The sequence below is a fragment of the Schistosoma mansoni genome, chromosome 2, assembly GCF_000237925.1.
Source record: "Schistosoma mansoni strain Puerto Rico chromosome 2, complete genome".
Classification (NCBI taxonomy): Eukaryota; Metazoa; Platyhelminthes; class Trematoda; order Strigeidida; family Schistosomatidae; genus Schistosoma; species Schistosoma mansoni.
In genome coordinates this window covers 4233947-4249922 of record NC_031496.1, presented here as the reverse complement: position 1 = coordinate 4249922, position 15976 = coordinate 4233947, and the positions used below count along the sequence as shown (strand labels likewise).

The window sequence follows — 15976 nt, the reverse complement described above, 5'->3', positions numbered from 1 at the left end:
AAAACCTGGAAACACTGGACAGCTGTTTCATCCTATGATGGGACTCCTCAGTAGTGCGCATCCATGATCCCACCTCGCGAGCGAGATTCGAACCCAGGACCTACCAGTCTAGCGTGCGAGCGCTTACCCTCTGGACAACTAAGCTGGCCGGCATCCAGTGATGTTAATGTCTAACTTCAACCAATCCACAAAGTTGGGCAACCGTTCACTATTGTCTTTAGTGAGATGATATCTCACAACGGACCTGGTTGAACTCCTCTGGTCACTGCTTCTCACTAGAACTCCAAGAAATATCTCTTGAAGTCAGTTACTAGTGAGCATATGATTATAATCAATTACTTTGCTGAATGATCCAACCCATTCTATTCAATTACTAAAAAACTTCAAATGCGTTGAAATAACATCCTTCCATTTTGTAATGATTTAATTCAATGCTTGTAGCTCTTTCATAATCTTGACAATTTTGTGAATGTCACTTCATCTTTATTGACTTCCACCTGGAAAGGTTTGACTACCTTTGATAATTCTTTGAAACTCCCCTATATTACTATGAACTCCTACATGAAAAAATAATTACTTGTAAATACGACTGTATAACTTCAAATAATGATATCGTCGAAAAGAAAACTTTCTACGTTGAAATATTTCCATTCTTTTTAATGGAAGAAGTGTTGTTGCAGGTTTACAATTAAGCTAAGATCATCTCATAAACCAAACAGTTGATAATCATGCGATTCCTCAAATCTATGAAGTAGTCGAAACACTAAATCGCTTCAGTAATTATTTATTCGTATCAATTGGAATTAGCTTTCAATTCACCAATGGCAAAGAGCATGTAAAACATAGCTACAGGCATGTTGAAGATTCCTGAACTCCTCAAGGAAACATTAATTGAGTCAGCCTCGAGGTTAGTGTATTCCAGTAGACCTACGTTCGTCGATATTTATTTATTAAAACAGATAAACATTGGTACAAAGGGACACCAAATACATACGCGCCACACAATAACAATGAGGTTGTGAAGAGATAGAGAATGTAAAATGCGTATAAGAAAAAGGAAAACAACAACGAACAGAAATTAATGTATGAAAGTGAAATAATAATAATTGGAGAGGCATTCCATTTAGCAAAAATATAACAAGAAAGAATTCTTTCAGTTAAAGTTACGTTCATTTCTCATGAAAAAAAGTAAAAGAAAGTTACAGCAGGATTGCCACTGGCGTTTATTCTGAGTCATGTCTGATAACGTCTCTAGCCACTGTGTTGTATCATCTCTAGGACCCAAACTAGGGAGTCGTGAAGGACCAACAGAAGCCAGTCTTGTACAGAATTCCTTCATACCACCGAACTTCATTATACAATGATCACCTCTCTGCTTTTTCCAACAGGTCCCAGCGCCGGCAAATAATGTACAACGTGGAATTCTCTGAGAGCACATCCGTAGGACATGTCCAAGCCACAGAAGTCGATGTTCCAAGATAGTCACAATAATTGAATTATCGTCACTGTGCCCGAACACACGACGCAGAACCTCTGCATTACTAACATGGTGTTACGATTAGATGTCAGCAATCCTCCGGACAATAATGATCAAACACTTAAAGTCTTCCAACATCCTCAACTCAAAAACGTCAAGTCTCACAAACATAGAGCAAAACTGATCTCACTGACGCTTTGTAGATCCGACCTTTTACTATTTATTATTTATTTAAACACATAAATATTGGTACAAGAAAGCACCAGATAAATATGAGCCGCACAAATCTCATTTGATTTGTGTAAGGGCTGTGATACTGCACAGGTGCCCAAACTGAAGCAGGTGGTTTTCTTAGGCGGCCACACCCCGAGCATTTGACCTAAAGGTCTAGTCCACAAGGCAGTGGAGCATAGTAAGGAGATGCAGTCCCATGGTAGCCGGTGACCAACAGTTGGTTCATACACCATTCGTTCCTTCAGGATACTGGAGCCCATGTCTACCATTGGTTTGGAATGAGGGTTTTCCAACTCCCCTAGGTGGATCCTCCATATCCACCAACCCGATTAAAGCTCCGGACATTCGCTTTTCGTCCTCTCACTTTTGTGAACAACACCCCGCCACGAGAAGACAGTGAGTAGGACTTCCCTGGCAGAGGCTATATATTCGCGTGGCCATATGAGAGCATTTCGAGAGGGAGAGCAAACTCTCCCCACTCTCGGCCGTACCAGGGCATTTGGGGGCACATCCTTTTACAATCAGATTAACATCACGAGGGCGCCAAAGATGGTCCAGATCAGCATAAGCCGCTCTGGCTTTCACTATACGTGAATTGATCTCATCGATCACGCCACCTCCAGCACTTATACAACTACTCAGACTCACGAACTTCTCGACTAATTCAATCTGCTAACTACCCAGGGTGATTATAGGATTAGGGTCATGTCAGTCTTGTAAAAGTACTTCGCACTTCCAAGGTGCAAAACACATGCCATACCTAAGGACACCAATTGCTAACTGATAAATTGTGTATTGCATGGCTTGGGTATTGTCGCATAGTAAGACAATATCATCCGCATACTCAAGGTCGAGAAGTCTTTCTCCAGGCAGCAGATCCACACCGCCATTACTTACATACATCAGAGTTGTTTCCAGAATGTCATCGATAGCAAAGTTGAAAGCGAATGGTGACATTAGGTAACCCTGTCTAACCCTATTACTTGAGTGGAACAATGGCGTAGGTGTATACAGTCATTGTTGACAGTTTCACTTATCTTGGGAGTCTCATCAGCCCTTGTGGTCTGGTGTGTGACGAAATCTTAGCACGGATACTGAAGGCTCGTCTAGCTTTTGCCAACTTACGTCATTTATGGCGTAGGCGAGATATCCGTCTAGCAACAAAAGGACGGGTTTACTGTGCAGCAGTCCGTTCCGTCGTGTGTCCTAAGAAGTCCAAGGAGTTTGTTCCGATTTGGCATTTCTGTATGTTGACAGTAATGCCATGCCTGTGTAGTCGATCGAAAACAATGTCCAGATGCTTGAGATACGATTCTCTGTCCGGACTTGCTATGAGACAGTCATCAACATACGCATGTACGAAGTTGAGACCTCGGAAAACGTCATCTATAAACCTTTGGAAGGTTTGAGCCGCGTTTCTTAAACAAAAAGGCATTCGCAAGAATTCGTAAAGACCGAAAGGAGTGATGATGGCGGTTTTAGGAATGTCGTCAGGTGCCATCGGGATTTGGTTATAAGCTTTAACCAAGTCGATTTTCGAAAAGACAGTTGTACCTTTCAAGGTAGCTGTCAAATCGTGAATATGAGGCAGCGGGTAACGATCGGGAATGGTTTTCGCATTCAGACGCCGATAATCACCAGTTGGCCGCCAATCATTGCTGTCCTTTTTAGGGACCATGTGCAATGGGGATGACCATGGACTTTTCGATGGTCGAATTATACCTAAGTCTATCATATGCTCGAATTCGTTTTTGGCTAACCTAAGTTTTTCGGGAGCGAGTCGACGGGCTTTCGAGAATACAGGTGGTCCTGTAGTCGAGATGTGATGTGTAACATTGCTGGTTACACAAGGCAATTTCGATTACGACTGGTATATCCCGGGGTATTTGTCGAGTACTGATTGGTACAAGTGGTCTATGGTGTGCTTAATCGTGACTGGGGATAACCTGCAACCAGAACAAGGAGTTACGCAGACAGATCACGTCGGACTCACCACTGAGGATACAACGGATATTCTAGTTTGGCAACTAGCAACCAGTAGTATCTTCTATAATCGTTCTTTCCCAGTCGAATAGAAACCAGAAGTCAGACGAGAAGAGACAGGAAAGATATATTTGATACGTTACCAATATATCGAGGAACCTTTACTATAAGCTGGCTAATGAACGTAGGAGCTGTGTCCCACGCCGTGTTGCAACGTGATCTGGTACGGATGCATGACCGAAAGCCTTCAGCTAAACAAGTCCACTTAAACAACGTGGTCAGCATCCAATGTCGAACACTTAATGAGCTATTGATTTTGGGGAATTATTTACAGCTACAATATCCTTATATGCTACATTTATTTTATACAATAATACGATTGAAGTAACTACTTCTATGGATTTGGTGTTCACCTTGTTGTGCTAATGAGGTGTGGCAACTTGAACCCATGCATATGTGCCTGATCCTATGATTTAGCTGACTGACAAGAGTTATTCGACCAAAATAGACTCTGTATTCATCAAATTACAAGGTAAACAAAAGTTTTCCAAAGATAGTAAGCTTTCGTATCTTTGGAATAGCTAAAGCATTTGATATATACATTTAGAAAAGCCAAAATTATGTATACAAAACAAGCTTATTTGGCCTTTTCTTCTATCATGGTTCTAGTACTTGTTTTCATGTCCTTCTTAGGTATAGTTCATTGTAATTCAAAAACTTTCACTCACAATTCTTTATCTTTATTTAACTTCTTCATAAAAATTGGGATTATGTTATCAATCCAGCATCTAGAGAAGTGTTACGATACTCGAAAATATAATCCATCTCGAACAGAGTAACGGGAGTAGAATAAATCTTTTTGGATTAGTATGTTAACGGATACATTGTATAAACATTCAAAGTATTCCGCACAGCGCTTAACCGCTCTCCGAAGACCTTTAATTAATGTACTATCAGCCTAGAATTGTTTCTTTGGAAGCGAGGTTTAGTTGGTTTGTACGATTTGGAATAGCTATCGGAAGTTACCAGATACGTTTGCTGTGACTAACTGGCTAGTTTAACTTAACCACCACGTTTCACGAACCGCCAAAATACAGAATGAGTTAAGCACATAGTGGGATATTATAAGAGTCCAAATAGGTACTTCAAAAGGAGTAACAGTCCCGAATAAACACTTCCTATCGATATCTATTTAAAGTACTATCAGAGTCTAACCTGATGTGTCATAGAAGGGATGCGAAGTAGCATACTGGAAAAAGGTGTCACATTGTAGTGAACAAGAACACGAGTGGGGACAATTGAATGTAATTGACACGAAAATTACAGACTATCTCACTAAAACCTGACAACCATACAGTAAACAGTTAATTTGCAAACTATCAATCAATTGTCTCAATCTTGACCATTCCTTCTGCAAATACCAGTCCATCGTCTTCGATTATTATTGTCCATGCAATTTCATACCAAGTGCGTTTCGTTTCCGTTCTCTCTTTATCGATCTTCTACTGTAATACATTCTCTGTCTGACCACCGTAATATACTACTTATGTGGATATAATCAACCCACACCACAGTGTCATCATTAAATCATTATACCTACGAACAATCAAAATTTACTTGATCGTTCTATCCATGTAAAAGTTGATTACACAGAAGAGTAATGTTATTGTATAACATTTTTTCATAGTATTTTCTTGGCGATTTATTATTCATAAAAAAAGTTTCATTTTTAAAAATGATAAACGTTAAATTACATTCAAGGGAAATCCTACTCATTGCTCTCTCGCGGCATTATTGTTGTTTACGAAATTGAGAGGATGAAAAGCTAATATCCGGCGCTTTAACCGGGTTGGTGGACACGGCGAATCCACCTAGGGGAGTTGGAAAACCCTCATTCCAAAACAATGGTGCACATGGGTTGACTCTAGTATCCTGAGAGGACAAATGGAGTATGAATCAATTGTTGGTCACCAGCTACCATGGAATTGCATCTCCTCACGATGCTCCACTGCCTTGTAGATCAGACCTTTAGGTCAAAGACTCCGGGTGTGACCCCCTAAGAAAACCACGTGCTTCGGTCTGGACACTTGGACAGTATCATAGCCCACTGAAGTATGTGAATTTGATATTAACTCGGTAGAATTTATTCTAAACTTTCCTTGAATTTAAAGAATTAATTAAGGCAGAAAAGAATAGCTTCGCGCAAAAACAGAAGTTGACTAGCAACGGATGAATTTAAAAGTTTTGCAGGTTTGTAAGTGAAAATACTAATATATCAATTTGCTTTCCTTTACTTTGAATGTTATAACCCGATAACAATAGTGAATGGTAACTTTAGGATCCATTTATGGACTAATATTATGCATATACTTTTTATCGCATAATTGTAAAATAACTAACGTATTCATATTCGTGTTACCCTTATTATGAGCTTTATTTTGACCTATAGACTATTATTATACGATTTACCATTCCTGAGTTATCTCTAGTCTATTAATTGCTGCCTCCTACATTCACAGCCACATTTGGCTAAATCTTGTACATGTTATTTTCTATTTTATTGGTACGATGTGGTCAGTCTGTTTGGTATATAAACTCAGTATGTTTGAAATACAATGATTTATACCGCAGAGGCTGTTATTGGTGTTTTGGACTTAGATAGCTGGGCTAGGCAGAAGCAGGATCGATAAGCACTCTAGACTGCTCGTACGGTTTTCGTGTGTCACTGTTCCAATCGATAATTCACTGCTCTCTGATCGGTGGTCTTATCACGTCATACGTTAGCAAGGCATCCACTCGGCCACAAGATATAACATTGAAATAACAGTGATAGAAGATCAATAAAAGAATATGCTTATATCGATAAGAGCTGCATAATACTGGTGATTAACTTATAAATCAAGGGATGATCGTAAAATCTTACATTTCCCCATAGACCTTATGGCAACAAATAATGATTTCAAATAATGGTGGTCTATGTTAACTACAATAAACTTTCCTTAATATCAACGTTTCTATATAAATAATAAATGATAGAAGTCGCCTGCAAAATAATTGCCATTGAAGGTCTACAACATTTACTTTTGGAGCCAAGACAACAATATTAACAATAATAATCAGATAGCGAATGGGTTTTTTTTATACATTTAATTCTTTATCAACAGAATTCTGTAGAGTTTTATTCAATTTGCGCATTTTTTGACTACGTATATGACGTTGAGTTACATTGTGTTGATGTAATTGTTTATTTGATTCATATGCTTTTATCATTGAGCTATTATCTGTACACTTGAAGAATAATTTCAAAAGTTCCGTTCGGGGACTTGGAACTAAAGAATATTAAAACAAACAAACAAAAAGAAAACAACTGATTTCTCATATTGCAACAACACAGATGAAGGCAAAAGTGAATAGTCACTGATTGTCAAATTTCTTTTCATATTTTAATAATCATCCGTTAGCCGGAACGTACTTCATAATCGTTGTTTTCTTATACAATCCTTTGTACATAAATCACATTTTGAATTTTAATTAGCTGGCGAAACCTAAATAAACTTTCTGAACCTCTTTAATACAATCTTCACTTCTTTCCTTCTGTGCCCCCAAATGCCCTGGTACGGCCCAGTGTGGGGAGAGTCCGCTCTCCCTCTCCAAATCCTCTCACATGGTCACGCGTATATAGCCGCTACCACACAAGTCCTAATCACTGCCTTCTCACAGTGGAATTACTGTTGTTTACAAAATTGAGAGGACGAAAAGCGAATGTCCGGCGCTTTAACCGGGTTGGTGGACACGGAAAGTCAATCTAGGGGAGTTGGAAACCCTGATTCCAAACCAATGATGCACATGGGCTCCAGTATCCTGAGGGAACAAATGGCGTATGAATCAATGGTTGGTCACCGACTACCATGAGATCGCATCTCTTCACGATGCTCCACTGCCTTGTGGATCAGACCTTTAGGTCAAAGGCTCCGGGTGTGGCCGCTTAAGAAAACCACCTGCTTCAGTTTGGGCACCTGGACAGTATCACAGCCCTCACACAAATCAAATGAGATTTGTGTGGAGCATATGTATCTGGTGCTTCCTTGTACCAATATTTATATGTTTAAATAAATAAATAAATCTTTTCTTCTGTTATTAAATATGCTGCATTCTGCTTTAAACAATGTTGTTTTCCTAGTATTTATCGCATTCTTTTAATTAAATAAGAAAATATTATCTAACACTTACGACATCCCATTTGACAGAGCAAGATGGTTGGCAAGCATCGTGTTGAATAATCAATTTCCAGGAGTAGAGACGAACACTAGTCCCAGTAGAACACAGTCCAATAATACGATTATCATTTGAACATAAAGCTATATCCGTAAGTGGCATTTTATCTTCTGTGGAAGTAAAAGCTTTCGATCCCCAAGAGACAACTTCATCTTCAGTTATATGAATATGAAACGCCATCAGCACTGGGTTGCTGTAAATAAGATTTTTTTCGGGAAGTGAAGTGAAAATAGATTATGTTACTAGCAGTATAGCATCAAGGTTCCCCCTCAAACTTAAAAACAGACAGACATCACCAACAAACAGCCTAGGACAAATGTACTTGAGGTAAGTTATTATACTAAGGTAGCACGACGGATGGAAAATAATAAGAGATCTAAATAATGTAGTTCCAATGATAAAAAAGACTAAATTTCGAGAATATGGTTTGAAAAGGCAGAGTAGGAATACTGGAATTTAAAAGTGTAAAGAGGATAAAAAGTAAATACGTCGTGAACTATTCTGAGTCATATCTCAGTTTCCAATAATTGATCGTAAATATCACGTGGATCACAACCAGATAGTCTGCCAACAAAGTTTACACAAAAAACTTATGCACGTCTTTTACCTTAAAAGACTATGTTGCACAGATATAACATAATGCAGAGCAAACTGTTGAGTACAATATATAGTCCCCTTTGACTGTCAGGAGGGCATGCCAACTCTTCCATAAGTGACGCAAGTTGATAAAGGCTAACTGTGCTTTCTGAATATTTGCCGAGATTTTATCACACATCGACCCTACAAGATTTATGAGACTTTCAAAATAAGTGATCACTACACTCAGCTACTTCAATTTTTATCAGTGGTTCAGGCGTTAAAGCAAACCAATTGTAGAGGAATATTTGACCTTTAGAAGGAGATAAGCGCATGACAAATGTTTGTAATGCTGTGTCATTTCGATCAAAAGACTACATTTTGTCAGCATCACGAAATAAGGCTATATAATCTACATATTCCAAGTCGATAAACAAACTTCCCGGTTTGAGATCGCCCCTATGAAAAGTTAGCGGAAGTGTTATTTCTAGGAGAACATTGATGAAAAGATGGATCAAAGTAGGAATATTGGTGGCTCTGGCGAAAGGCACTTGAGCATAACAGTTCGCTCAGACTGGATCAATAATGTCTGAGTACTAATATTTAAAACTGTATATCAGTAGTCTTAGAAATCAGTGTTATGTGCTTGAAGGCAACCAACGTAACAGAGTTAAATTGTTAGTTTTCATCCATAATATGGTGTGATTACAATAGGGAAAGTTATGTCATCTGTTTCAAACTTGTTTTTAGTGCAATGATTATTCTAATGAATGAGTCATGATAAACACCTTACTGTTGTCAATTTCCAGTACAGCCGATAGCACGACTTCGCTCTAGGATCTTAATAACATACCGCATTTAATCCCTTTAAACGGAAAACTGAAAATACTCAACATAAGATTCCAGATTTTTCGAAGTGATGACTGTTTATTAAATTCGGTGAGACAAAGAGCTAGTTACGTATGTTGATGTAGAATTTTGATACAAACGTATGTAGCACGAAGTCTGTACACTTCGTGACAGCACAGAAAAAAAGAATAGAAGTGGGAAACTACGAAAACAAATAAAGACGGCACTGGTTTAGAGTGGGAAGTGATTCACGAACTACAAAACGTTCAGGATCTAATGATAAAATGAGTGGGTTTTTTACTGTTACGCTTCATCTGTCGTATTTAATGCCTCATACAGAAAAATCTGGATCTTCTAAAGGTAAGACCAAGACAAAACCTGTGGAACCCAGTGGCAACTTTGATCTGAACATTTTTAAACTTTACCCAACCTAATTCTAATTCGGCCAGTATCATACTTTAGAGTTGATGGTGACGCAAAAGAGATTATTGAATAATAGTCAAGAAGTGCACTTTCACCTTGAATTCAATACTAATTCAGTATCCACAAGTTTACTTTGTGAGTTCGGATCCCAATTTAATTCCAGTCTGGGAATTTGTTTTAAAAAATTAAAATTCCTTTCATCATGGACGGTAACATTGTAAAAGCTATTTAAACTTAGTACAATACATGAGATTTCTGATTGGTATACAGTTTACGGACAACTTGAAAGTGCAGTATTGCATAAGGTTTTGTGTTGGTATCTAACACCTTTATAGACAGCCTAGCAGGTAAGAAAAAAAGATAATTTATCTTAAAAGTTCAACTTACGATAAAAAACAACAAACGACAACATCTTTGATAGTATATAACCTAGAAACAACAGCTTCCGACTTAAAATCGAACTGCAAATCCGTAGAAACTGAAAGAGATGGAAGTTCACTTTTTGAAACATAATACGATGATAGACAGTGGCCCGACTCACAATTCCAAATACTCATACATTCATCCTAGATTAAGGAAGAAAGTGGACAATGTAAGCCAACAAATATATAGACAGGAAAATAATAGATTTTTGCGCAATTACGTATCAGTTCAAATTATCTCTGAATTGGTACGGATTATTTCTTGTTGATGCCCTATTGCAACTAAATTTTCATATTACGAAATGATAAAGACCACTAGCTTAGATAGTTTAATATCGGTCACGGCTAGGTTTACGCATTTATTATTTATCATGATGTAGCTTATATACATTTAACCTGAGCTAGTGATATAAATTGAAAATATCAGACGAGCCTCAGAGTTTTATTGACAAATCAAAGTCATGTTTAGGACTACCAATGAAACATTAAACAAAGCCCTTCCAAACCACTTTACACGAAATTCAACCTTTTCTAATCATGCTTCACCGGAAGAAAGCTTCAAATGATCCCAGACACTAACTTCGAAATTTATAAATGGGACAAGAAACAGATGTTCTTAATTGTTCGAACCTATTAACATTGGCACGAAAGGGTACCAAAATATATATGCGCACACACAAAGTAGTTTTAACTCTATTTGCGTGAGGGCTGAGATACTGCCCGGGTCATCAAACCGTAAAGGGGTGTTTTTTAGGGAGCCACTCTCCTAACTCCGTATCATCTAAAAGGTTTGGTCTAAATCAAATGCTATAGAAATGATGAATCACAGTAGAAACCTCTTGAGTACCGAGAACCGGGAGCAATTTTGTTGAAGTTTCTGTTTAGCGTTGAACAACTGAGTTCCAGATCGTCACTCGGAAACAACTTGGAGTTTGATGGACTACTTTTCATCGGGTATCAGACTAGACTCATTCGTAATGTCTGTCAACTACTACAGCTTATGAAAAACCTAACTTCAAATATCATGAAACTGAGAGAACCAAAAAATACGATAAACAAGCTGAAAATCAATGGACGTAAACTAAGTTGGGACAGCTACATAACTTAAAGGAAGATAATTATTGCAGATTGATGTATTTGATAAGTGGTCATTACTACGGCAGATGTCCTTTGTTCGTAGATGGGCCCATATACATTCAGATTCTACAGGTCTTTCCTGTATCTTCCAGATTTTTTCTTACCTATTTCTAACAAACTGACTTTTTACTATCAGGGTGAAAAACCAGAGGAGCTTGAGGATGAAGCGGATTATGCACATAATCAGGATTAGTGAGAAATATTGCGGCTCCTCAATCTAGGATTTTAAAAGTACTATCTGGTTCAACCGTCATACTCGTACAATGAAGCCTTCAACTATGACTACTTTGATATATTCGGGAAAATATTCAGCTTTTAGTTGAATTTGTCTGGTTTCTGAACTGTGACTAACTGCTTTCAGTTGTATACTATAAATAACTTGTTAAAGTGATTACATGCAAATGTAAAACATGTTGATCAAGATCAGTAGTGAAAAACAACACCAGCATTAAAAGTAAAAATTGTCTGCCAGTCCTAAACTGCATCAAACATAAAATTTGGGAGCCTTGTGAATGTATTGATGGAATAACACATCGTGAATTAGTGGCATGGTAATCAGTAAAAATGCTTCACAATCCCAATCCTAAGGATACATATTTTGAGATGACAAAAATTCTATTTACTTTATTGTGTGCAGTTACATATGTTGAGATAATATCATTCGAAACTCAATAGTCAGCTTATTTCTGATAGCTTATGCATTTCGGAAACTATAAGAACTATCTTGGTCGGTAAAATGGCAAAAACAATCACACAATAAAAAATTCTGTGGAATTATGACAAAAGATGAGCGACAAATACCAGTCCCAATCTTTTGAGGAAAATATAGAGGTGGAATAAAGAATGAGACCAAATCAAAGTAGTGAGCCATTCAACTTACTCCTCCTGTTGAGATTAAATATCGAGTGTCAGGAATAAATCCAAGCTGAGAAACGAACCTGTCGTTTGCTTTTAAAAGTTAATCCAACACACTAAACTTACGATTTATGACCAAGACAAAATGATTGGATAACATAAGGTTCGGAAAATCGACTAATTCGTATCTTTTCATCACGATCACAAGACGCCAAGTACATTTCATCCTCCGAAATAGCCTGATAAGCAATGGGATATACATAATAAGTCATCATAAGAAAGTGCAATATAAACGTTAGTATCACTATCTGACTATAAAAATGCATATAAACGGAAATATCTATGTGATACATGAACTAAGATTACCATTACGAACTTGAGGCATGAAATATCATTTGACCGGAAAGTTAGCAATTATAATAACTCATGCCATATGAAGAATGAGAAACCGTAAATAACTACTGAAAGCATTCCACGGAAGTTTTGTAGCCAGTTGAAACTCCTACCTAGTTAACCTAATACATGTACTCGTTAGCCCTTATAAAGTATGAGCCACATTTTAGTAGATAAAGTGACTGAAGTCACTATTTATACTACAAGTCTTACGAGGAAGATAAGCAAGGAATGAAAGATAAAGCTACTTCGAAGGACAATGTCATATCGTCTCAGAAATACAATAATAATGAGACTTGAATAGCATGAAAACCGAACGAACACACCCTTGTTATTTACAACATATATTTTCAAAAATACTCACTTTTCGAAAGCTATCTCGATTTCAGTTTAGTGTGTGAATTCATTTATTCAGAGAAGCTACTGTGAATGAATTTTGTGTCCACACATTGAGTACCCTCGCCATAATATGAATTATTATTTCACACATCCGAGGAATCCAGCAGACTACATTAGCGGACAGTAACGGATGAGCAGTCGCTCTCTTTGGTTAATTTTGCCTTGTTACCTACTTAGAAAGACATAGTTTCATTTGATTCAATCTGTCTAACTATATTACCCTGCTATTTTATTCAGATTGACGTAGCATACTGGATCCATCCCATGCAGAGGTAAGTGAGGATTAAGATATCTGTAAGACACAAGACATTTTGGGAGTATGGATACAAATAGAGGGTTTTATAGTAAGAAAAAGAAATAACAGTAACATATAAGTTGACTAGTCTCTTAGTAATAGGGGCAATCAGACTTCCGCCACTAAGTTTAGAATTCTAATTATTTTAATCTGCTACTCTAGAAAACATCAGAAGTTTTAATATCGACGTGTAGTTTAAAACCAAAACAGAGGATAATTCATGAAGTACTTGGCCTGAATTTCAACAGCACGATGACGACAATTAGAATGACACATAGGGAAGCCGAAGAAATAAGCACTTACCATGTGACTAAGTAGTGAGAGGTGTCCGCAAAGAAGAGTCAAGTCTGTATCGTGAATGGGCTTCTCCAGGCACAAAGGGAGTTTGAAAACATCTCCTGACTTGTCTCCAATAAGTAGTGCCTTCTCACTCGGAGAAAAAAGAAGACACGATGCCTGTTTACGCAGCTTCCTAAACAAATTTAAACGAATATGAGTGCCACTTACAATTGTGAAACCAATAACCAGTGACCATTTTCATTAACATACAGAAACAGCCGCTTGAGGTTATCTGCAGCAGAGAGGTATGAACCCTTCGAAGAAACCGTCAAAAGTGAAATAGTAGGAACCCGTCCGCCAAATTCTGGATCACTAGACCTAATTACTTAAAATACATAAGACGTACATTACGACATCAGGTAGGCAAGTCTCACTAACAATACCATTTCTGTACGTGATGCTTTAAAGTTTTCAAAAGACAAACCTTAAATTCCAGCCTACGAACGAGTATTTTAGAGATAAATAAACCTCTCTGCAAGCAGTAAGCATTTGTGGTGCAGTGCTTTCAGTCTATGCTGAAAGTATGTTGAGTTGAGGAAGTAAGCAGAGTAGTGAGAAAATCTGGTAGAAGAGGAACGATATGGAAAGTTAGCAAACGATCTTGTAAGTGCATAGGATGCACTCGAATTCAATAGTGAAAGCAATCGGTAGCAAATGGCGATAGCACATGTCTTACTACCACTTGCACTGTCCATTGGTGGAGGTTACTGAGCACTTGAAGGTCAACCTGACGTTAAACGATTGGTGCGTCAGTTTTCAGTAATAAGGATCCTGACAGATTTCTTTCCAGTCAAGGTCCAGCTTCTCCTTGAAAATGTTCACTGATGAGGTAAGGCGTTCCAGCCATTGACCAGTTGATGAGAAAAACGGGACCTCACCTTTAGTTTATTAGATCGCGGTTTGTGAACCTTCTTGCTATGACCTTGGAGATTATCAGTGTTGGAGGGAGCAAAATGATAGGACATATTAACTCCCAAATCATAATTAAAGATACGAAATGTCAGTATAAGGTCACCTCGCGTCCTACAAGAAGACAGTGGGAAAAGGTTTAGACGTTTCAAACTCTAATCGTAAGAGAGTTTAGAAAGACCCTTCACTAATTTCGTCCCCACACGCTTGACACTCAAGCGAATTGGTATTATTTATCAGACATGGGCTAGCTGCTTGGATACAGTACTCTTAGTGTGGCCTTACGTAGGTAGGATATAAAATTCGAAAGATCTCGTCAAAGTATTTGAATGCTCGGCGACTTGACCATGACACACGATAACTTTTGGAAGCAGCTGCGTGGCAGTGCGTAGTTATTTTCAAGTCGTGACTTATTAATACTCCATAGTCTTTATGTTCTTGACCGAGTGGAAGAAATGTACCTTCAATGGTATAATGGTAACTGTTACCGTGTCCGACGTGCATGAGCACGCTCTTACTGGAATTAAATTCTAAGCCCCAATCATGAGCCCATCTAACTAATTCGTCTCGGTCAGCTTGGTGATGAAAACGATTAGCCTCACTTCTTATTGTTCTCCAGATTTTTACATCATCCGCAAACAATAATGTCGACGACTTAAGCAATAGAGGTAACTCATTAACATACAGAAGGAAAAGTAGAGAGCCTAAGATGGTGCCTTGGGGTACACCACTTTTGACCGACTTCCATTCCAATAGCGTTTCACTGACTCTCACTCTCTGTCTGCGGTCACATAAAAAGTTTCCTGTCCATCCCTGTTTTATAGCACCTGTTTTTCCAAAGCTCGAGAGCTTCTACATAAGACTTAATTGTGTGAAACCTTGTCAAACGCTTTGCTGAAATTTATGAATATCACATCGACAGACAGGCCGTTATCTAGGGCTGTTGTCCAACCCTCTCTCGCAATAAGTAAGTTAGTCGAGCATGAACGCTTGTTACAAAACCTATGTTGCTCGGTAGAGAACAGATTGTACGAATCTATGTGGTTTAGTGATTTAACCAGAATTATCTTTCCAAGTAACTTAACGACTGTGCTGGTTAGGCCGACAGACCGGTAGTTAAATACGATCCGTCTCTGACTAACCTTAAATATGGGGCTGACTACAGCGTCTTTCCAGTCTCTAGGTAGTTGAGTAAGTGAAAGGGATATGTTGAAGAGCGTCGCGAGCGGTCTTGAAATAATGTCCTCAAGCGATGACAGCAAGCGTGTATTTAACCCATCGGGGCCCGGTATCTTACAAGGTTTGATGTTAGTTATCAATGGAAGAGAAGTCTCCTCAGTCACATTTACAAATCCTATAGCTGGTATCTCGGTGTAAATGGGACAAGTAGTTGTAACACTACACTTAGAG

General features: G+C 38.2%; 1 protein-coding gene across 1 annotated transcript; it reads right to left on the bottom strand.

Annotated features, from left to right (window-relative positions):
• Positions 1 to 6811: 6811 nt before the first annotated feature.
• Positions 6812 to 14336, bottom strand: Smp_104630 (putative wdr4-prov protein). The gene is given in 10 exon segments (XM_018795392.1): positions 6812 to 6994; positions 7000 to 7023; positions 7925 to 8162; positions 10205 to 10383; positions 12257 to 12314; positions 12358 to 12470; positions 13622 to 13790; positions 13826 to 13969; positions 14004 to 14045; positions 14082 to 14336. Coding segments are annotated over 10 exon segments (1194 nt in total). The 5' UTR covers positions 14147 to 14336; the 3' UTR covers positions 6812 to 6832.
• Between the last annotated feature and the right edge of the window lie 1640 nt (positions 14337 to 15976).